At 38.0% G+C, this 24,370-nt stretch overlaps 1 protein-coding gene across 8 annotated transcripts in view; it reads right to left on the bottom strand.

The window, feature by feature from the left end:
• Positions 1-24,370, bottom strand: part of TBL1XR1 (TBL1X/Y related 1) — a 119,051-nt gene that overhangs the window by 5,716 nt on the left and 88,965 nt on the right. For 6 of the 8 annotated variants that reach the window (XM_072866365.1, XM_072866368.1, XM_072866367.1 and 3 more), the window contains 13 exons: positions 15,722-15,824; positions 13,888-14,033; positions 12,207-12,426; positions 9,971-10,121; positions 9,635-9,776; positions 9,265-9,328; positions 9,065-9,162; positions 7,233-7,293; positions 5,892-6,013; positions 5,316-5,390; positions 2,707-2,834; positions 2,363-2,528; positions 1,383-1,484 (listed from right to left, as the gene is read on the bottom strand). In XM_072866365.1, coding sequence (XP_072722466.1) covers positions 1,383-1,484; positions 2,363-2,528; positions 2,707-2,834; positions 5,316-5,390; positions 5,892-6,013; positions 7,233-7,293; positions 9,065-9,162; positions 9,265-9,328; positions 9,635-9,776; positions 9,971-10,121; positions 12,207-12,426; positions 13,888-14,033; positions 15,722-15,779 — 1,533 coding nt within the window. In that variant the 5' untranslated portion in view covers positions 15,780-15,824. The remainder of the gene's footprint in view (positions 1-1,382; positions 1,485-2,362; positions 2,529-2,706; positions 2,835-5,315; positions 5,391-5,891; positions 6,014-7,232; positions 7,294-9,064; positions 9,163-9,264; positions 9,329-9,634; positions 9,777-9,970; positions 10,122-12,206; positions 12,427-13,887; positions 14,034-15,721; positions 15,825-24,370) is intronic. The other 2 variants (XM_072866371.1, XM_072866373.1) reach the window with 2 other exon arrangements.

The following is a 24,370-nucleotide window of genomic DNA, read 5'->3' as shown; positions in this document are numbered from 1 at the left end:
ATAATTATATAAAAGCTATGCTTTTAGTCATCAAGCAGTTCAAATGTGCCTCTATCTGCTTAGTTATTATGAGCTATAAGTATATTTAAAACCAAGGGGATGAGGAGGGCTTTCACCAGCAAACAATATAACACAAAATAAACCCAACATTTTTAAAAGAGCAAAACCTAAATGAAAACGAATCTGTTGCAAGTACAATCAGCCTCTTGGGTGAAATTAACTGGAAGACTGGAAAAGTTACACAGAATGTATATAAAAGGGTCATCTAGGGTGGAATGACAATTAATTTCTACTTGGGATATGCCTTGAGCTTTTTTTCCTTTTATGATATTGTCTATACTTGTAAGACTAAGATGATGTGAAAGACCAATCAAAATTAATTCCCTAGAATTTAGTCTACTTAAAATTCAGAACTTCCTATTTTCTGTTCTGAACTCTAACAAAGCGATATCACTTACTAGCATGGAGCATGGAGAACAGGAGAACGCTTTGGCATGTGCGTTAAGATACTACCTGAGACTCTGGACTACAAAGCTATCAGGATTGCTTTTTGCTGACAGTTGTTACTTTAAGCTACAGCACTTCAAAATACAATTCCTTTATGACTCTTGTTTTATTCTCATTTTGCTTTTCGTTAGGCTCTCTTCTCCTTTCTTTTAAAACCATGGCAAAAGAGAGGCAAGCAAAAAGCAACTATTGTACTTGTTATGAAGAACCACATGTTAATGTTTTACTGCAGTACTTTGCAGGACAGTGTCAGAAGACCTAGAAGGTGATGCTACAATACACCACTATGAGATGACAGAGGGTGCATTCATGATTAGTTAAACATATTATTTTATTCTCTGCATCTTCTAAGCAATGGAAGCAGACTGGTATTTACACATAGCTCCTGTCATTTTTAGGGACTTTTTAATTATGAGCATTCAGAAATTTGTACTTTGTTTTGCTGCTCTTTCTGTTGAATGCAATGCAGTAGGTATTTCATTCCTATCATGCATTATTACAACAATATCACCTACACTGAACATTTTCACTCAAAAAAGGCAGAGAGGCAAAAATGAAATTGTTTCCAGACTTTAATGAAAAGACCAGCCACAATGAACACATTTCCATGGTAAGCCCCAGTAGGGACAGAAAATTTAAATTAAAGGCATCTTCACCTTCTGAGATTTTTGGAGGGTTTAGAATGGTAATGCATTAAGCTGGAATAGAGACATATTCTTCTTTCAACATTGCAGCACCCTTATATGTGAAAATCTACATGTGAGCTCACTGTATTAAACTTCAGCTACAGAAGGGAATTTTGTCTCCATTGTTAGTCAAAAGATTTACAAAAGATGCTTGTTGTTAGAATGTCAAACAAGTCAAGCTGCACTTACTGAACCGTCTGAAGCACTTGCTCCAACTTTGTCACCTGCTGCATTCCAGCAAACCTCAAAAATCCCTCCTGTTCCCCGATAACTGTGAACTAGGGCACCTGTCTAAAAAGGGACAAAACATGTAATTAATATAACAAAATCCACGCGAACAAGTAAGATTTGTAAAACATGTAAAACTTTCCCACTGCTTTTAAAAGCTGAAATTCTTAGAGGGAATGGTCCAGATGAGACTCATGGACAATCTCAGCACTGTGTTAAAGGACATGACAAACACAATTATTGCATCTTGATCTCTTGTTTTTGACAGGCAAAACTGGGGATGGCCATGACTACTTCCAATTACTAAGATGAGCCTTTCAAAAATTAATATCCAATTCCCAGTAGCCAGAGATCACATCTTGCCTAACCACGTCTTTAGACTTTCATTCGCAATCAGCCCTTTTTTGGCCAGAAATACAAAACAAGTAATAGCGTCCTTTCTTAGAAAGGTCTGTAGAAACATTTTGTCGTCATCGTCTTCTCTCTTTACATTCTCTTAGTTTTCAGTGAAATAGCTATCAGATTTGTATGTCTACATCCAGTCATCATTTTTTACAACAAACCTGTTTTATCAGGAGTTTAAAGTTCAGAGTTAACAAAGACATGTTTTGGTTGCAACATGTTATTGGAGACACTTTGTTGAATACGTTTTGTTTTTGTTGGTTTTCTGGTTGGGTTTTTTTTGGTGGTGGGTTTTTTTTTTTTTCCTAAGTAAAGACAATGTAAAGACAATTATTACTTCACCATAGGCAAGCGCTCAAAGAGAGAAATTGAAAGTACATCCATTAACAGAAGTAACCTTAGAACAAAAAGAAAGCAAATCAGCGCGTTAGCAAGGGCAAAGCTCTTTGTGGCCGAAACACGATGGAGCAACAAAGGTTAGAAGGGTGCAGATGGAAAAGACCAAGACGCACACTTCTAAACAGACAGAAGAGCTATACCTGTGTATTCCAGATGTGTACACATTTATCAAAGGAGCCGCTGGCCAGGTACCTGCCATCAGGACTGAAAGCTACACTGTACACAGGTTCTTGATGTTTTGTCAGAGTATGAATACAAATTCCTCTGTCTACATCCCATAATCTAACAGTAGAATCAAAGGATGCACTGTCAAGGGAAAAAACACAGATTAATTACATCTTAATTTGACGTATTTTTTTTTCTAATATATACACAATATGATAAAGTATCCTAGGTGCTTCAAAACATTCTGTGAACCTACATACATACAGAGTGAAGTAAAAATAATGCTTAACAGGCATTTAAAAACAGGATTAAACAGTACCTTGCTAACATAAGATTGGCATTTGGATTATTTGTTCCTGGTCCTGTAGGACTCCATTTGATAGTATAAATTTCTTTGTTGTGTGCTTGTAAATCATGGACACAACTGTCTTGTTTCATACTCCAGATCTATGATAAAATCAGAAGAACACACAAAGACATTTAGCACAATATTGTACTAAAATACATTTTACATCTTCTTTATCATTTGCAGTCTGACTGCTACCTTTTAGGCCACTCAAAACATTTGCTATGACTGCTGAGTTTCTAGAGAAATTATGACAAGTATTATTCCAGTACCCTCCATTCTTCCAGTTATAAGTATCTGATGGGGTTAAAGAGTAATAAAGGTACTGTCTATAGAAACCAATCTGCATGTGCTAACTATAAGCCCCTTGAAAAGTGCAGGGATGATAACAGATGCTAAAATGAGAAGAGCAATATGTATACGTTCATGTCTGCGTTGACAAAATATCACAGTTCTATTTTTAAATTAAATTCTTGCTACACAGATTGAGCGAAATAAAGGGATAGTAGAGAAATTTTCTGTTTTCATACAAAGCCATAGATGCATACTGCAAAAAAACATTATGGCATTTTTCTGGCTTATTACGATTTGCATTGCCAGGTGTTTGTTCACTACTTCATATAAAGGAGGAGTTCCTTAGGACTCCAACTCCTGCATGATAGCCCTCAACAAACAAAATAACTTAACAGAGTAAAGAGTTTGCATTGCATAGAGAAGGGGGTTTGGAAGGCTTTTAATACCTTTTCCTAAATGTGAAACTTGATATAGTAGTTAATCATCTGAATGGTTTTTTTAAGGATCTCTGGTTTAGTAGTGCTTTTAGCTCACCTCTTGTTAGAAAAAGCTAACAGAAGCATGTTTAAGCTCAACTGTATTTAAGATGCAATTGGGATGTATGTTTAAATGAATGATGTATTTCAGAACTGGTGCCTCACTGAAGGGGAAATTGATTTTCAATGTGCAGACAGAATTAAAATTGTATTTCCAGTTTAAATTGATGGGATCAAAATCTAGCTTCTCTTCCCAAAACTAGTATAGATGAAAAGAGTCCATATTAGCTGCCCTAGAGAATATCAAGTTGGCATCATGAGAGAAAAATAAATAAATCAATCAATCACTAGGCATCTTCCATATGCTTCAAAACCTGACATTCATTCCTACTACCATTGAAAAGTAAGCGATCCACAAGTGATTAGTGATGCGTAGATATATCTACAAGCAATTGGTCTTCCAGTTAATCTTGAAAAAAAATGACAAAATTCTTTCCAGGCTGGGCTGAATTCAAAACAGCAACCAAGAAGTGAATTGCCTGAGCCCACAAACGGTGGCATGTTCCCAGTTGTCACCTCTCTACTCACTGAGATGCAGCAGTAACAGCTTGAGCTCTAGACTGGAATTCATCTCACCTGAGTTTCAGCTGTCTAAGCATTAAATATCTACCTTAAGCTGGCTATTTTGACTCCATCCATTGCCAATGGAGAATGACTGATGCTCTCGGGTTTACTCATCACACCTGACTTAGACACTTAACTTAGGAAAGGATTAATTACTTTTCAGTGGTGCTAGACACTCTGTTGACTAAAGATGTCTAGACATGTAGCTTTAGACTGGAGGCTTAATGCTTAAATGTTTATATTTAGATAAGGTGATTGCCATTGTAAATGCCTGACTGTGTGCCAGCACAGGAGAGGATATCTGGCTACTCATTCAGCCATTCCCTGTCTCTGATTAAACAATGGTGAGCTAGATGGAAATAACTGTCCCAAGGGCTACTAGTAGGACAGAACTGTCAACGTAAAAAAACATAGCCTGAAACTCTACTAAACATCGTGCTAAACACCTACTAAATATAAAGGAGTATGGGAGTAACGGAAAAGCATCTGTAACATGGAAATAGCACAGGCCCTTCAGGCATGAACAACCTCATTTCTCCTAGTGCATCTAACCTGGTGGTATTTTTGTATGGAACTCTAATGCACCTTGAAGTCATATGTATAAGTTAGAGTATCCTCTGCACTCACAAGTTTGCCCCAGTTCCACAAGAAAGCATGTTGGAGCTATTATTGGAGCTAATTATTTGGAGGAAAAGTGTAGGTGCAATTGAAAACTGTAGAATGACTCCTGATGAACTGGAAAAACCAAGGAGTACACACTGTCTCTTAAGAAACAATATGCCAAAGGTTTTAACTAGAAAGAAGGGCAAAACAGAAGAAAACAAGGAAAGGAGCTAGTCACCCATTCTTGTATGTGTGGCACGACATGCATTCCAACTCTTCCTTTTAACCAAAAGCAACCATCAAGTGTGACAGCTTAATGATTAATGACTGGATTCTGTAAACAGCTAAAAGCACCTAATATATCATGCTCCAAGTCTCAGGGTGGCAGCCTGTAACAAGTTCTCTGGACCAAAGCTTGGCTCTGATTAACAAGGATTTGCTAGGATTGCCTAATCTTGTTACATTAAAAAAGAACAAATATTAAGACGATATGGCAAGTACGGTGATACTGCTGGATTGCCCGAGCTAATGGTGTGCATTCCGGAGTCCTACAAAGACAAGAGCCAGTACCAGAACTCCTGTTACCTTGAGAGTCATATCGTCAGAGCAGGATGCCAGAAGATTACCAGTTGGATCCCATTTGATTGCGTTTACTTCATTCTAAAATTGAACAGTGAGAATAAGTTGGAGTCTTCACTTCCATTACAAATGACAGCTTACGAAAGATAAAGTTGGACAGCAGTTATGAGTATTTGTATAATTGTCACTATTTTAACATTTAATTTGCATTCCTAGCTTTGCCTTCAATAACAACTTTTTTCTACCTGTTCATCACATTTTCCCATGCATGCTCTTACACAACGTAGGCTGTGCATAGCAAAGTCTTAAAGTTACCATGTTTCTTCTTCTAAAGCTCGCTTTTGCTATGCCATTCTGGCACTGATAAAAAAAGCTGCACATGGAAGTGAGAATTGTTCTAATAATGATAGAGACTACAGTCACCATATGACCTTAACTTCAACTACCTACACATGTATATCTATTGCCTGTTGCCAAAGACCAACCATTACACAAGTGCTGTATACTGGCAAGTATACTGGGGCCCCCAGTCTCTCCTTAATAAAAGTATTGTATAGCAACCCGCAATTTTCCAGTACTTACTGTGTGACCCTGGAAGGTTTTGATGGGCCTATCTTGTCCTAGTTTACAGACATGAATACACATGTCTGTACTGCAAGAGGCAAATGTGTTGTTACTCTGCCAATCAACATCTAATGCTGGTGCTAAAAGAAAGAGAAAGATATTTAAAACTATGGTATGTATTCTGCAGGAGTTTGATCTGCAAGTTTAGCATGCACCACCTTAGAACAAATGCCAACAGGAAGCAACCATTAATTTTACAGCAGTTCTAAAGATAATCAAACACTACGAACAGTGAGAAATGCAGCCAAAACCAGTCTTACACAAAGAAATGAAACAAAATTTAATAGAATTCATTAAAAAATGGAACATATCTGCAATGAAACTTTATACAGAAGACAGTGCAGCAGGACAACAAGCTGTAGTTAAGTCATCTTTAAATAAATCTCAAGAGTCAGCACGAGGAACAGATTCCCACAACTTAACACATCGTCATGCATGAGCTCATCTCCACTAACAGTCCATGTTTATGCTGATAGATGGCAGCCAGTGAAAGGTAATGATTTATTTCCTTTCTTTAATTCCAGCATTATAAGGTGTGGTAACTTGAAGCTTAATCATGGGCGACATATTCCATTTGATCAAGCCAAGACATTTATGGCAGATAGCACACAGAATTGCTTGGAGTAAATCAAGAATTGATGTTTTTGATTGTTGTCATGCCGCTGAAAACGTAGTGCGAGCGGAATAAAAAGTGGAAACGAGACACATTTCTTAAAGGCCCTTCAATGACATGTTTGTCATCCTCTCTATTCTATTTTCCAGCTGATTCTGGCAGGCTTGCACAGCATGCAGCCCACAAAGCAATTTGTCTGACCTCCTGAGAGGCTGCACTCTCATCCCAGCTGGCCAGCGAACAGCCTTTCAGCTGGTTTGTGGCCAAACAAATTGGGGACAGCACAGCAGGCAGTGCAGAACAATGGGATGTGGAGCTGGGATTACTGTAGCAGGAAGATGACAAATGCAGTCCTTAGCTGATAAACACAAATCCTTCATGGCCCACCCACTTGATTTGTCTGCCACTGTACTACAGAAAGTTGGTAATATTTGCATTATCTCTTATGACTTTCATAGAACTGCAATAAAATTGTGAGTTTTGAAGTTATACAATTAGAACTTTGTTTACATTCTCAAAATTCATAAGACTATGAATATGGGAGTCAGTATCCAAAGACTGCCTGTGAGACTTCAAAATGGTGTAAATAAGCACCATAAACTTCAGATTTTTAAATTTATTTTAATAAATAACATTTTTTTCGTCTTTTGAGATGACAGTCCCAAATGATCAAAATCAAGACTTACCAGAATGAAAAGGAAACTGCTGCTTGGCTTCGCCAGTGTGGGCATCCCAAATAATTGTGGTCTGTATTAAACAGATAAATAAACAATAAACAAACTTGTACAAATTGCTCATTTCCCCACAACTACCACCATTCACATGTATCAGACTACCTAGCCTACTCCCCATTGCCCAAACCTGCTCCCGATTATATATTTCTAGTGTTTTACCCAGTATTAAAGGAAATGGTAGTAGATGTACAGACAACAGTAGAAAAACTTAATATGTTGCAATATCAGAAAGGTGTTTAATTTTGGGGGTCTGGAGGGAAGAAGGGGGTTGTGGGCTTTTTTTTTTTTATAAACAAAAATTAAATAGATTTATCTCCTTAGTCCTATTTATATTCTTGTAATCCACTCCACACACCTATTTTAATTTCAAATACTTGTATATGCAAATTGTAATTTCAAATATTCATTTGTCCCTAAGGACATCTTTATATAAACAATTAGTCTTACACTTAAGCATCTGAAAAATTTGATTTAAGGGTATAATTTTGTTCTGAGTTGTTCTCTGTCAATACTTCTGATATCCTTCTGATGAAAGAAATCTTACATGACAAAATTAGTATTTTATAATCACTGTATTATATGCCAATATTCCTGACCTACCTCAACGATCAGTGAAAATTTTGACACTGAATTCAGTGGAAGCATGAACTGACCACACAAATTATTTATGGAAAAGAAGTATAAGGTTGAGTCAATCTTTCTGCTAATACAGAATATTTTTCAAAGCATAATCTCAGTTGCTTTGTCCAAGGAGTTTTATTGACTGAAATGAGGCTTTTATCTCCCCCAGAATATTTTTCTTCAAATTAAAGCTGTACCTCCACAAAGACTTAAAAACTGGCATAAGCCATCACAGCTGCCAAAAGAAAAAACCCATCCCTTCCATGCTTTGAGACATTTACTTTTCCTCCCTTTGTGCCAGCACAAGCATTTATAAAGCTGGGCACTATAGCAAACCAGGTTAAATGCGAGCAGGAAAAAAATAATAAATGAAGGAGAAAATCTACTACTTTACAGTGACACTGCCAGTTTTAAGTATTGTGGGCCTGTGGTCTTACTGAACTCACAGTTTGCCAGTCTCACTAAGAGAAAGCCTGTGTTTACTTCGGCACCTTCAATCAGTTACAGAGGAAAAACTAAACTCTTCTTACTCTTTGAATAGTCTATTCTATTATCTGAATTTATTCTTCATCACTACGTGCCCTTCCTACCATACATAAAATATCTCACACTAACAACAGCTTTGAACTTAAAGACCTTGTGAGGCTTTAAGTTTGTTTAGAGATGTGAAATAAAACACAGTTAAACAATGAGCTTCATGGCATTACACTGCTGGCACCTCCCCAGTCAGATGTATTGACTTTTCTTATGTTCCAGCTCTAACGTTTTTAATAATTCTCAGGCTTGACTGATATCCCAATCAGCCTGAACCTATTCCTCCAGTATGATTTTTTTCTGAGGCTTTGCATAAAGTGCTTCACTAAATTTTAGTTGATTCGGTTTTACAAAGGTTTAATGTTCCTGCGTTCAATGCACTTACTTTCCAACTTATGCTAACCTAACTGGGAAGAAATCCAGGGACACTGAAAACTAATAAATTAAAATATCTCAATAAACTACTATAAAACACAAGGAAACATAGCTAGCATAACAAGTTCTTTGTAAGTACATATTTACGTCCCATGCCTTTAGTTTACTTTACTTTCTATAGCTTTGCTATTATGCTTACAATTAGATTATAATGGTGAAGGAAAGAATTTTAATTTTACCAAAGATTATCTCACCTTGTCCACTCCTGCACTTAAAATGAAGTTTCCTTTCTTGTTCCATTTTAACGCAAATATAGGACCTTTATGTTGCCCTAAGGTGCTGGCAAGATTACCTGAAAATTTATATTGATATGAATACATTAAAAAAAATAAAAAACTATGCTGTGAGCCACAATACAGGAAAATATACTAGAAATTAAAAGTATTTCACTTACCATCTTTAGTCCATATCCTTGCAAAGCCATCGTAAGACCCAGTTGCTAGAAGTGTACCTTCACTCTGCCAGCAAAAAGGTTATTTTATTTATCTATTTTTACTGTATAACTCAAAGCTAAAGAGCACAAAGCAAATTTCAGACAGAATACATCTGCATAAGATTCATGATATTTACTGCACTGACTACCTACAACTTCTTAAAAAGAAGTCCCCGAAGTACAATACAAGAAATTAAAATGCAACTCAGAAAGAGAAATATTTCAGGAGCTGTAGCAGAGGATGCACAGTTGCTGTCATTTAAAATTTGAGTATGCAAAATTATTGGTACAATTTTCCCAGAGTATTTTGAGCACTGCCACTTCTACTTACGTTCCAATCCAGCGATGTCACATCTTTGTTGCTGGGTACATCCTGCCCTCCTTCTCGTATACAGTGTCGAAGTACCAGCTGCGTAGAGCCGCTCGTGCTGTTTTCACTGAGGTTCCATATCCGTGCTGTCGAATCTCCAGATCTATAAACAGTTAATAAGAATATAACTCCTTCTCCCAATTAATTCCATTTTAAAAAGTATTCCTTTCAAAACAGCAAACGTTGTGGCATTTGATGTAGAGGGCGTTGGGACAGGTATTATTTTAACTTGTTACCATCACCATACAGAAGTGTGCCAATGAGCATTGATATTACATACATGGTTAATGCACATACCCTGAGGCCAAAAGGTCACTAACGGGATTCCAGGCACAGATGAATACTTCAGATTCATGGCCACGCAGCACCACTGCCTTGTTGGGTGGGATTTCAACATCTCCATCTACTTCCATCATATCTGTGTGATTATCTGCATTGTGGGAAACAACAGTAGAGAGAGGTGGATTTTAATATTTTGGGAGAATACATTTTAACTACTGTATGGTTCATATTCTTCTGGGATGAGCATAACAATTAATTCACAATTTACATGGATCAAAATTTGACAAAGCTGTAACGTTCCTTTATTTTTCCAGTTCCAGTTTATGAAGTACTATAAACAGATGGGGAGTTTCAAAAATGTGAGAAAGCTCTTAGCCCTTCTAAACCTCAGCATCCAAATGGATTTAATTTTGAAACTTCAAATTTGAGGCCAAAAGTTAATTTTTTGCTATGTTAAAAAATAAACGCCAACGTTAAAAGTAGTCACAGTTTTTCAGTCATGATACTGCATAGTACAATACATTACTAGTCTATCTTGTGCTTTAAAAATATGTTTATGACACATTCATTTTCAAAAATCTCTCTTTTCACCAATTGCAGTCAAACAGGTTTTAAATCTACATCTCAGACACTTCATTTACAAAATGGCTTTAATTAATATAATAACATTTGGTGATATGGTAAACTGATAACAGAGCTTTTGAAACTGCATTGGCAATTACCGTGGAATTGTGGCAATACATAGCTTTCTGCGTGGAAGTGATGTTGAATCCATATTGTTCTGTAAAACATACTGGGGGTAATTCAACTGACAAAACAGTTTTCTTGGCAGCTACCATCAATCGTTTTCTATTATTAAAAATAAATTCACACTGAGTGTAAATGCAGAATATAAAAAATGCTGAACAGTTCACCTGCTCTGTATTCATTCACTGTGGTTAAACAAACTGTTTCACATCTATTGCTCAATTTAACATTAAGGGTTTCTGCCACTGTTTGTATGTGTGAGAAAACAGAAAAGTCTATTAGAACATGCATATTTTTAAGAAAGAGCACCATATAAAACATTGCTTCAATTAAAGAGAATCAATGCCAGTATAATTTGGTGTACCAGCCAGTAGGGGTTGCTGGTATATCACATTTGAACAGTGGCTGAGATCTGAGGTTTACATTTACTCTATCCAGTTCACAGTTAACAAGTAAATATTCTTTTTGAGATTTTTAAATGAAAGCATCAAAGTAGAGAGCTTATTTGTTTAAGCTAAAGATTATATTTCCACTTTATTTATCATATATGATAATGAAAAAAACCTAGTAAAATACAGCTGTAAAATGCAAAACTTGTGCATGGCTTGATATGAATATTCTCTCAAAAATGTCTTTTCTTCAGGTGCTTTTACAGCAAGAGCTGTAACTCCCCCTCTCTCAAATGCATAATTCAGACTTCCAGAACAGTATTTTCAAAATCACATTTTAATGCCTGACCTGCATGTTTCAATACTAAGCCTGATTGTAAGGTATGTTCCTTTGACCAGTGATGACAAATAAAACTCACTTGTTTCACCAATCACAGCTAAAATGGAACCAACGAATAAACGAAACCTGCAAGCAGTTGCATCGAATAATTCTGAATAGCAGATCATGAAAACCGATACTGATAAAGGAGACAAATGACACAGGATTTGTCTCAGCAGCCATGATGATCTCAGCATGACAACCAAGTCTGTCCTACAGAGAGCTGGTTACAGCTCTCTGATTCATGGGGCAGGCAGAACCTGCCAAAAGTAGTTTGCAGAGCTTCACAACCGATGCTCAGTTTTAACCAGCTGTGGATTAGCAGAGTCCTCTCCTTATTCCTTGTACAGGGGCCAAAGCTGAGGAGATGCAGTATTTAAAGAGTTGTCTCTGACTTTTATTTTCTCTTTATGCAAGAGCTCTCAGAAGGTCCTGTAAAAAACCTTCAGATGATGGGAAAGGAGCGATACTGGAAGTGAGACTGGTCAATGGAATATTGTGAATTAATGAATTCAGAAGTTTGCATCTCCTCCTGCAATTCCAAATATCAAACTGGGGACAAAGGTGAGACACCATCTGTTAAAGTATGACCTGTGACGAAGGTATAGCTGAAGGGTTGCTAGTACCTCTACACACTTACCTCATTGTCTACTAGCTCATACTATGAGCTCGTACTATGAAAAATGACAGGGAAATGACGTTACCATAGGTTAAGGTCATTTCTGTCTCAACTTACTTGCTATAGTATGTGCTCCATTCTCTTCGCCATTTGCAGTATTTTCTCCATTTTTCGCTGATCCCTGTTGGTTAGTTGCGGCTGCAGCTGCAGCAGCTGCTGCCTGCTGTTGTGCAAGTTTATCTCTGTAGGCCTGTTGTCTTGTCTGTACCACATCAGGCATTACTGCATCTATCAGTGAGAGAGACTCTATCGGCCTACCATCAAACAAGGTACCATCCTAAATTACAGCAGAGGGAGAAAACAAAAAAGACAACACCAAGTACAAATTAACATTATGGGCAAAAATTCCAAGGAAAACTAAAGTAAAAGTTTTTATTTAATATAATAAAACAGTTTACAAATGGTGCTGAAAGTGATATCTCATCATTGTTGCGGTTAGGATTGGAATTTTATTCTAAATTTAAGTGGCCACCATAAATACGCAAAAAAAGCTGCTCCAGGCCTCTGGCAGAGCTTCTGGAATCAAAACTTTTATGCTTCGAGTTTGCTAAGTCGTCTGCTATGGCAAAAAATACTGTAAGCTATCTATGAATATGATTTCAAACATGAGTGGCTGCAACAAAATCTAATGGTTTGTTTGAAGACCTGCAAACATTGCAAGTCGGGTCACTGGCTTGTGAAGTTATTCTATCTTATTAGACTAATACTTTCCATAAACATATTATCTGGAGAGTTGACTAGTTTTCTTCCTTTTTTTAAACAGTGCTGGCATGCTTTCAAACAACAAGGAAGAATTTTATCCTGAAATGGACAAGACCCAGTTAAAAATACCCTTATACATATGCTAGGGCTTTGTAAAGATCTATTTTTAGGAGCTAGAAGGATTCCTTGTGATAAATATAGGGTCTCCTTCTTCTATTCCAATCACTTGCTTTATTTTTCTGAGGCTTCCTAAGGGAAAAGATTTGCTTCACTGGAACTATGAAAACTACGCATAAACAGAAGACATAAGGGAGACTGGAAAGAGAGCAGAATTAGTGAAAAAAAATCGTTTCCTTCTGTAATATAACTGACATATACAAAGGCTGCTAACCTTCCAGGCATAAATGAGAGTGCAAATTGAGGGTGAGTATCTGAGGCATCAGGCAGGAAGATACATAGCTTTCTGTACTGCTGGAATAACCATTTAAACATCAAATTTAATAGATCCTGCTCAAGATGAATTAGCCAGCAGAGGGAAAAAGCAAACTGGCATATACCTTCATCCTTCCTCCCACAAATTGAAACCCTCTCTCTATTTGGAAACCTTGCCTTTGGGCTCTCATTACTTCATTATAACGACACATCACCCAAATGAGAGCTGCATAGTGCTCTCCCACCTCCCTAGTGCAAGTCTATGAAAATAAAAATTAAGAGGTTACTTGTCTCAATGATTATCTTATTGCACTTCTCTGGATTTACTACAACATTATATTAGGGTAAAAACTCTACAGACAACGGACCTTTAAGCAATGAGCCAGAACACCATGCCTGGTGTTGTGTGGCTGCACTGGGCAGAACCCCTACCCAGTTATGTCACTCCATTCTGGTTCCACCACTGGAGTCATGGTGAACACCAGCAGTAAGGAATCTGAAGTAAAAGTAGATAAATAGGATACAAGAAAGTTAAGAAAAAATACTAACATTCAAACTTACTGCAAGCAAGGACATAATGCTCCTGTAGGCAAAGCCTCCTTACCTCATTAATACTGACTTCTGCCTCTACATACTGCAGACCTTTCTGGATGATGGAAATCAAAGCAGCTGGTGGCACCAGAGCACCATTTATATTAGACTGGCTGATATGGCTCTCTATACCAAAGGTAAATGCTGAATGGGAAAACCCTAAAGACAAGGCAAAAACATCAGAATTGATTTATAGATAGACAATGCTACTTGTCAAACTACTGTAGGACCTTCTGTTTACAAATCTAAGCAAGTTATACAAGGTTATAGCATGCTTATGAACTAAAAAAACCTCATCAAAACACCTCTGTTGTTTCCCTCTTATATGCTTGTAGTTTAAATGTACAAAAAGACAAAAACTAAGTTTATATATAAACACAGCAATTATTAATTATGGTATCATTGGCAAAACACCTGTGCATGAGTAAATATAAAAACATAAAATATTCAATATGCAATAGTATTTACATATATTTATATATTCTAAAACTATATATATACACACACACATACAGTATCGTATATAGTATTTAATAAAGTATATATCTCCAAGACACCAAGACTCACTTGTTATTTTTACTCACTGATTTGTTACCCATGAAAGTGAAATGGATCTGTAGGTAGAACAGAATTCACTTTGTGGTACAGTGCTGTCATAATTGTGTAGGTTATGGCACTTAGAACTACATCAGTGTTATGCACTGATTAAGAAGAGCCAAGCATGTTATGGTGCAGCACTGGTAGTTGCTTGCTATTTATTTGATCACCCTGAAAAGGCAAATTTAACCTAGAGAAAAATAGTTGTTTCAGCAAATTAACTTTATTGTCACAGAATTTTTTCTTACACTACTGATTTTTAATTTATTTTTGCTGTCAGGTAACTAGGAAGCTGCCTGCAAACTTTCAGATGAAGATAAAGCAATTTTGTAAGTTTGCATTCTGTGACAAAAGCAATCTGCAACCGGACTAAGAACGTATAATAGTTTTCAGTAAATTCAGGCAGAACAATGAGTTTCTGCTTTCTTCTGACAAGCAGAGACTGAAAAACTCTGCCATCCACCATTGCTTCTGGTGCTTCTTTGTCTCAATTTGAGAAGTTCATGACCAGTGGACATAAGCAGTAGACAGATGTTGCATCAGTCAAATGCATTTTCAAGAAGCCTGAAGTTTGTTTTCGAGCTTGACAATATTCATCTGTCTTTTGCTCTTCCTTCTAAGAAGCAGGAGGCTTCAGGTAGCCTGACACCAAAGGACAAAATCCTCCAAGAAAATGTCCTGCAGGGAGGGACTTTTGAGAACGCAAGAGGCATTCCTGTAAAAAATCTGTTCCTCTGTATTTAGATTCAAATGATACGAGTCACAGTTGCCACTTTTTCCTTTGCAATACAGCAACATCTGCCCTGCTACAGTCACATTCATGCAAGGAATTCGGCCACGGAAGACCAGCTTGCAGGAGCACCATCACTCCAAGACAGAACCGGAAAAAAAGGTATTTTGGTGGTCATCCTTTCTTCTTCTTCAAGTAGTCCCAAATAAAATGGTGCAAAATGTCATTGTCACCCTGTAGATAAGTGATGTCCAGGAAAATGCATTTCTAGCAATCAAGTGAGTCCTTAGTTGGTTGACTGCCCTCTGAAGACTCCAAATGACTAAATCCGGTTAAGTTACAGAAGGTAACTTGGCAGGAATTCATTCTCTTGTTGAGAAGAAACACCAAGAAACAGTTCAGACAGAAACACATGCCTACTGGCAAAATAATTAAATGAGTCTGTGTTTGCTAAAGCCAGTTGCAGATGAATACCAAATAAATTATGCATTGTTTAACAACCAGAATTGTAAAAACTCACCCGACTCTTGCAAGTATCTATATACCAGGAAGTTAACCTCATCACTGCTTATACTCATCTTTATTCCCAGTTAAACCATGAGGTCACAACAAAGGACACAACCCTGAAAATAAAAAAGTAGGTCAATTAAATATTTTTAGTACCTAATACATATTTCTCAACAAATGCTATATTTATAAAGTAAGTAGCTCCCTGGCAGCGTAGACAATGGTTTTATTTTATAATGCAAATAGGTCTACTGCAGTCATTAAAAAGTCATTTGTCTCACCACAATATAAAGGTCAGTAAATTAAATATTGAAGAGCCAGATTCTCAAATGATGAAAATTGGTATGGACTGGGGAACTATGCTGCTTAATACCTACTAAAAAGGCCTCATTTCCCAGGTTTTTAAAAAAATAATCAAGTGAGTTTCATCTAATCACCATTATTGCTATGGAACACATTTTTCAAGATGTGGATTTCTCTCTGCCTCGCTAACAAAGACCGAGAACTTGGTTTCACGTTGGCAAATATCCAAGTATTGGCCTGGTATACAGGCAAGTTCTCACTTTTACATTTTACTTCAATTTTCAGGTACTCCTGCTCTAGTAAAAAGGTGCAATATGGGCTACAACACTATATCTGTTCAAAGAAAGCCCTGCTATTTCCACTAAAAATTAGAAAACACCTCAGCCATACACTTATGCTTTGCAAAAGGAATTCTTGAAATTAGAGACAAACTTTAAACAGACCATTTTTAGTAACATTTCTCTAGGCTTTCAATCAATGCTTTAAAAATATTGATGGATACACACACACAATTTTCCCTTGATTTTATTAATGGTCAATATTTAGCAAGACAAACAATGTATCAGACTATATATACTTTTGATGACAAATTTTGAAAATATGTAGCAATAAGAGTCCTTAAAACATGAAGATGAAGAGACAGAATACAGTATTTTTTCTAGTGTTAAGCCTCATTTTTGAGAGCATTCTCATGACTTCTGACTTTGAAAATCCTGATCTTTCCACGACATCCAGTAAACAAGTAAAAACATCAGGTTCCAGAACATAGTATGAAATAAGGTCCATCTCCTGTTCCTAGTATCTGCCCAGCACTTTTCATCAGCAGACCTTCAAGGTGTTTACCCAACTGCCCACCACCATCGTTTTCTTCTATGGAACTTGAGTCTGAGAAGGTAAATGACTTTCCTACTGTTATTTGACAAAGTTTGACCTAGATCTGACGTAAAAAGAGGACTAGAGAACAGGTTTTCTTGTATTGTTCAAAATAAAAAGTTCTTGCTACAAGGCTGTGTGGTCAGGCCATTCGCCACTGTTGCCTGAAGTGGGAAAGCAGTGAACGCAGCAGTAAGTAACAACTACAAGGTTATGATCGGCATTATAAGGCTGCCATACCTATTCACTCTAGGCGTCTTTTCCTAGCAAGATTTCCCAAGGAAGCAGGAGAAAATGACCACACTCTCTTTCTTATTATCTAACGTTTGAATTTTACCAGTCAATTGCAACCAAATTTGACAGCGGGAAGAGCTCTCCAAGATGTGATTTTCCTACAAGTCCCATACTGTTGTAGAGGAAAGACCCAATTAAACTCCTCAAGAAGAGAAGAGGCTATAGGATAAACTTGGTCATCAAAAGTAGTGTGTTTGCCCAAAACCACGCACAAACCCTGGTGAGTCAAAGAGCACATGGACACCCCTGAATCCGCCCCAGCCGCATGGCCACCCACCCAGCTAATAGCTAGGGGTAGGAGGGAAGGCAGCATGCACTGCCTGCTCAGTTTGGAGAGGGCACAGGAAAAAGGACACAATCCGAGAGCTGTGCAGGGAGCGCTGAGACCCAGCTTGGGCCAGCAGGACCCCAGTGGGAGAGCTGGGGTTATCCTGTGTGGGAAATGGGGGGGCCGAACACGATGCTGGGCATGTCCACAGAAACCCAGATCTCGTCCTTATAGAGCAGCTCAAGCATACTGCACTGCCAAAGTGGGGAAGATGCTTTTAGTTTCTTAAGGAAATAAATAAAAATGCAGAGCTACTTAAATCCTTCTGATTTCTAAAGGAAAAAATAATTGCTCCAGTACAGTTACTTCTAGCTAGTGCAACACAACTTGTAAAAGTACACTGATACTAACCCACTCCATCCACAGCCCCCAGCAATGCCTGATGTACAAGGTATACCTGCCAAATTACAATATACTTTGAGGGCTCGTTTACTGAGCAGCGTGTGAAATGAATGTCATTTTTAGCCATTTCATGCATTAGCAACCAATTCTACCACGTGCAGGACCAAACACTAGCGATGTTTTGTTGTCATACCTGGCACAAATCATCCTTATTTAAGACTGCTTGTTACAGAGAAGTTCTAGAGGGAGAGGAATAATATTGTCCTTAAGAAGAAAAGGTAATCAAATTTAAAAAGACTTGTAAAGAAGCTTTTTTACATTACACACACAAACGGTAGTATTTGCTTCATGGGTCTGTTACCGATTTTTAAAATCTTGCTGCATCATCCAAAAAGATAGATCAAAATGCAGAAATCAGATGCAAGTGCTATTTGCTACGTAGAAAAGACCTGCATTATTAATATAAAGAGGGCTCCCCACTCAAAGCAGAATTGTGGAGATGCCACATAAATTCACCTGTTGTGTAGCTGGATAGCTAAAGAAAAAAAGCTAACATTTTGCTTGTCTGTCAAAAATATTATTCACCGTGTCCAAGTCAAATGAATATCATTTTTCAAGGCTGGTTCAAAGTGTTTTCCACAAGATGCTTTGGTAAGGCAAGGAGTACTGCCACATGCTGTCCTGCCCAGCTATCAAGAGGTGGCAGTGCAACACTGGCTTTTGTACCCTAACAACTAGAAAAACACAGAAATGTGTTCAATAAATACATGGCTTGCGTGATGAGGACATGAAACTGAAAAGGGTGCAAAAGGTTCCACTTTTTTACCAAGATATTGCTTTATCCATTTTTTTGGTGATTATTTAAATTTTCTGAAAACCCATTTCTGTATTTACCCCCCATCACAGGCCCAGTCGCTCAGCCAGCTCCCCTGAGACAACCATCACCTCCCTATCGCACAGCCAAGGAAGTGAGGAATTGTGAGAACAAACACCACCAAACCACCTTCCTTCCCATCCCAAAGGCAAACTGTCACATCAAAATACAGCAGAAGTACAGATAGAAGCGGATACAATAATTATTTCCCTTTGACAAACTTTGAATTGACACCGGGCTTGATTCTGGATGCTGGCCTTATGCTGCCAACCCTGAAAACTAGGGGCAAAGCCAAACATCCCCCAGCAAAGGGCTCTGCAGCGTGGCCAACTCCAGCCTCGGCAGCAGACTTTGCAGAGAGCTGAAGCAGCAGCTCAGAACTGTGTGAACCCCATTGCATGGATGGGGAAGCTGCTGCCATTTCCAGCCCTAGGAACTGCACTGCCTCCCTCCTCCTTCTCACTCGTAGCTTCCCAGGAAGTGACCAGCAGGAATGATCCAGGACAGCGGCAGCGAGGGGATGGCGGCGAAAAGGAGCAGAGGTGGGATGGAGAGGGGACCCACTGACCCCCCAGCCATGTTGCGCTCAGGGCTCGACACGCACAGGCACCCCCTCACTTCATGCTGAAGTTACAACTTGCCACGGATATCTGCCAAAGAAAAACAATAATGAAAGAAAATAAACCTGCTAACCTACGAACCACGTGAACTCCATTTTTCCCTAATGTCCCAACAAGGTCCCAGGGCTTGTTTGGGAGGTGATGGAGAAGATTTCTTAAAAGCGGCATCATGTAAATGGAAACGGAAACATGCATAGAGGAGGAAAGGCTGAACAGAAAAAAATTAGAGGAGAAAAAAATAAATTTATCTTTATGTATGCACCCATGCATTTACACATACCTCACATGCTAATAAATCTAATTCATTAATGCTGGTTTATTTCCCCCAAATCCACTATTTCCACGTGCAATCGACTACTTATTTTGGGCACTTAATAGATATTAATATTGCTCTTTATTTTAGATACAGCAATTAAATAACCAAAAAGACACAGAAAAATGAGACAAAAGTAAGTAGAAATGACACATAAATCCTACCAGTCTTAGATTTCTAGCCTAAGTTCCAAAGGGCCCATTAAAAATATCTCAAGATATTTGCACCTTGTATGTCCCAAATCCATTCTGAAAATGTAACAAGATCCTTGAGGCCCTTTTTTCTGGCCCTTATAAAAATTCCTAGTCTTCCTCAAAACATTCTGGGGATTTACAGGAAATATGGCGAAGTATGATGCACCCACACTACTGGTTTATCTCCAAGTGCTCTCCCACTTGCCCCTACTTTTGTTTTGTACCTTGGAGCTCTAGGGCAGTGCATGTGAAGTGGATTTCTTACTGGTAAAATTAGGGTTAAATAAAACAAAAACAAACAAACAAAAAAACCCCCCAACACGTAAAAAAAGGATGTGCACAAGTACTTACGAACCATGTCCAAATTGCTCATAGGCTTCCAGTCCCTGGGACCACACCAGGATCTGTATTCAGTGCTCAAAACAAAGTCCACTTCAGCACGCCTCTTCTCAGGCTCTCAACCCACACATGCCCCTGCAATCCTCAGCAATGCCATAGTGCCAACAAAACTGTATTACAGCGTAGGTAACCTGTCACCCTGTTCTCCCTCAATCATCCAAAACCACCGAGCCACAGGCACTGGTTTTCTGTAGGATGCCCTTTCTGGAGGATGAGCCTGTGGTTCATAACACCACTGTTCAATTAGAATCAGCATAGTATCAAGATATCCCCGGTAATTTTTAATGTCTCTATAGAAAGTCCCTGAACTCCCAAAATTTATCAGGCATAAAACATATCAGGCATAAAATGAAAGTTAACTGTCTATACAGATGCTGGCCTCAAGATCTACTCAAGAACTAGATGTGCCACAGGTCAGGAACAGACAAGATGCACATCTGTGCCCTAGACAAACCAACCCACTCGTTCCAACTCTGAATCTGTGTCAGAAATCACACAAAAAGTCATTTGGATACTACTTTTTTCAAAGGAAATGAGGTTTCTTGTCCCAGAGCCAACACACCAACTCTGACTTAGCTTCCACATAGCAAAAATGTGCCTGTATTTCTGTAACATGCCTACTGCAACTCAGACACACTAGCATGCGAGGTCTCACACGGGCTTCTCCACCCCTTGAGGACCATTCACATTCATACTTCAAGTAAAATTTAAAAGTAAAATCCGTTATAACGAGATCAAGTTCCACTATCACGAACACTGGATCTGCAGGTTAATGGGTGCTCAACAGTACAAATCTGATTGCATTTCTGACAAATTATTATTCTACTCTGCATGTTTATGCTAGCTTTGTACTCTTCTTCCAGGTTCATGCCAAATGCTAGAGAACAGATCCCGCCCGATATGGCTCCTGGCCTAATAGGTTTTTTTGTTGTCGTTGTTGTTTTGTTGTTGGGGGTTTTTTTTATTTATTTATTTTTTAAACAAACCTGAACTGGCAGAGAAAGTTTATACATCAGATTAGCACTTTGTATCTCTTAATCACAGTTTTATAACGTATAGTAGATTTACTGCAGTTAGATTTATTGTATCATCAAACAACAGCCTAACAAAGTAATATTCCTGCAGTTTTAGGTGGGCTCTAACACATCCTAATTAGGTAGGATAACAGAAAAACCTGGCAGGCTGCTGTGAATAATAATTCCCCAAAACATACCAATCATTAGTAGTTTGATACCAAATATGATATGTTAAAGGGAACAGCTAATGCTCTGGGTAGCTCTGAAAAATGTTTAATGTTCAGATATAAATAGACTGCTACATTTAGCCATGGAAAACAGAAGTCTGGCTACAGAAACAATAAATCTCCCACAACAGAAATATTGTCACTAGTCCTTTTATTTTTTCCTCTTCCACAAGAAATCCGGACAAATATTTTGCCAGCATGTGTGCACATAGACAGTGATACCATTTTTTTTAATTGCCGCTTAAGAATCTTCCTTTTTTTAATGACCATGACAGTTTAAAAAAAAAAAAAAAGAAAATTATATGACCCAACCTGGGAATGCGTAGTTTTGTTTTCATTCCACCCAAAAAACCTGAAGGTGCATATAAGTCCTTTGGAAAGTTTTATTACAATTTTGCTTTACATCTGTATTACATTTCCTAAAAATAAAAATGTAGTCATGCGTGTGATACACAATTCCTCTTCTTTACACTTTGCAACTAACACTGGTAGTCCCTCAGCCTTGCAAACCTACCTGCTGAACTCGACAGCTATGTGATTGCTGTCACGGTGGCTCAGGGGACAGATAATACCTTGTTGCCCAGGGAAGTGCCGATACACTAAAAGCCACCACTTCTCCAACTGCGTCCAGGTCGATTAGGACAGCGAGGCACCAATGCCACCAGGTCTGCTTTGATTTATCAACTCAGAGGTGCTGAAGAAAGTAGAAAGGGTGCTATTTAAATTAGCCACTCAGACCAGGCAAACTCCTGGATTTGTGAGGTTTCGGCAGGACTTCATTCAGATACCAAATCCACTGTGTGAGTAGCTTGCAGAACTGGAGTTTTAATCTAGGGCTCCACAAAACGCTGTTGCTGGTGGCTGCTGTTCTACTAAAGCATTCTCCAAAGGCTCTTCCCCAAGATATGGTGGGTCTACCCCAAACGGCTGCTGAACTCAGTAAGGCTACATCCAAAGAATAGTTATGTATAGCCCTTTAGAAACAGTTTATAAAGGAAAACTCATAAAATAAATCAGTGGTTCCTGCATGTCAAGCATGCAGTGTATCACCAACGTTGTACGTCCTTCTGGATAAGAATTTATTAGACATCAATTTCAATCAAAATTAACATTTTCTCATACTTTAAAAAGAAGAAAAAAAATTAGTTTTCTTTAACTGTATCAACTAATTGCTCTAAACACTCCTATTTGCACTTTCACATCTTCACTTGAGACATGGGGTCCAATATTGTACTGGGCACAATACAAATGAGCCCTTATTAAAGTTCTACTATCTGACAATCTGCAGTTAGGAATTCTTTCTAACCTTCTGAATTTAAAGAAAAATGTTGGGTTTTGGTTTTTTTAATTAAATGCATAAGCTTTGTTGTAATATATTTCAAAATGAAAGTTATCTCATTTTGTACATTTTTACCTGTGTCTCTAAATTGCTATTATTTAAATGTGCCCTTTTTTTAATTTTAAGATTCAATAATCCATGTCAAAATTGAACTTGCATAAAAAAAAATTATCTGTAATTCTACCTAATGAACCTTCTTACTGATTTCCCATATGATTAAGCTTTGCTAGTTTTCCTTCTAGCAATTTAAAACAAGAGATGCTTCTCATGTTCATCTTTTAACTCTACTGCTTTGCTTTTAATCTCAAGAATACAGCTTCATTTCTGAATACTAAAAAAATAATTTTTCCTTCCCTCATCTGAATTGTTTTCCGTCGCTCAGGCAATAAATATTTGTATTCTGTACTTCAGCTTTAGTGACCTAATTTATGGCAACAGTCTCTGTCTTTCCGTGCCAATTTGAGAGTATGAAGCATACAAGATGACAAAGCCAGTTTGAAATTTTCTGAAGATCTACAACCCTGACAGGGAAGGGAAAAAAAAAAAAAAAAACAAAACACAACAAAAAAAACCCAAAACAACAAACCCACCCAAAACCTTAGCTAAAAATAACAGTTACTGTCTACTTATCTGAGTACTCAGTCCCTAGAAACGCCAAGCACAGTCCTGAGTACTATTACAAAATAAGCTGCAGATGAAGGCCATTTGTTGGTTTTGCCTAGAGCAAAGTAGTATTTAATTACTGAACTATGAATCTCCTCCCCAAAGTCATATGCTGTGTGACCCGGGAGACTGGGATTCCGGATGTTAAAGCAGAGAGACAAGCGACAGTATATTCAGTATCGTATTTCCAGGGCTATGGCTACAAAGCTGCAAAGTTGTATGCTTTCTAGAGTTAAAAATACATCTTCCTGGACAGCTATAGGGCATCTTGCAGTGATTCTTGGCAGTCATATTTTGTAAATCCCTAGACTGACTAAAGAAACAGGGATATTTCTGGTATTGACACTTTATTCAACGCTTTTTAGGTTCTTAAACCTCTTTTCTTCCTTGCTACAGTGCAACACAAGAAGAAACGATGTGTTTGGGGGAGATTTTTCTCCTCATTTTCTGTATCGGAACAGCAAAAAGGTATTGTATATAAGTATTTTAAAGACTTTTCAGCTGTTCGGGGAACAATGAAAACAGACATCTCTTTCCAGGCACAACTTTTCTGCATTATAATTACAACCCTGTTGAAATGGAGGTAGTTCTGATACATCTTTCTTCAGGAGCAATATGTTATTCCTTCAAAACTTAAAAGCCAAACCCAGCTTCTCAGAACATGCATCCATAAGCCAGTAAAACCACCAGCAGAAAGTCCTGCCTCAATTTTGACTAATTCATGAAAGTCATCCCTCCCTGACTTCCCCCAGGATCCCAAGCCCAAACATCCCCTCTTGCTCCCATGACGGCAGCCAAGGAGAGGGCTTTTAATCACAGAGCTCAAGTCCACTGATGCAGGCAAACTAGGGTTAAATGAAAACTGTCCAGAAGTAGT

This window comes from Ciconia boyciana, chromosome 7 (assembly GCF_034638445.1).
Source record: "Ciconia boyciana chromosome 7, ASM3463844v1, whole genome shotgun sequence".
NCBI classification, from domain to species: Eukaryota; Metazoa; Chordata; class Aves; order Ciconiiformes; family Ciconiidae; genus Ciconia; species Ciconia boyciana.
This window is presented reverse-complemented; position numbering and strand designations above follow the sequence as displayed.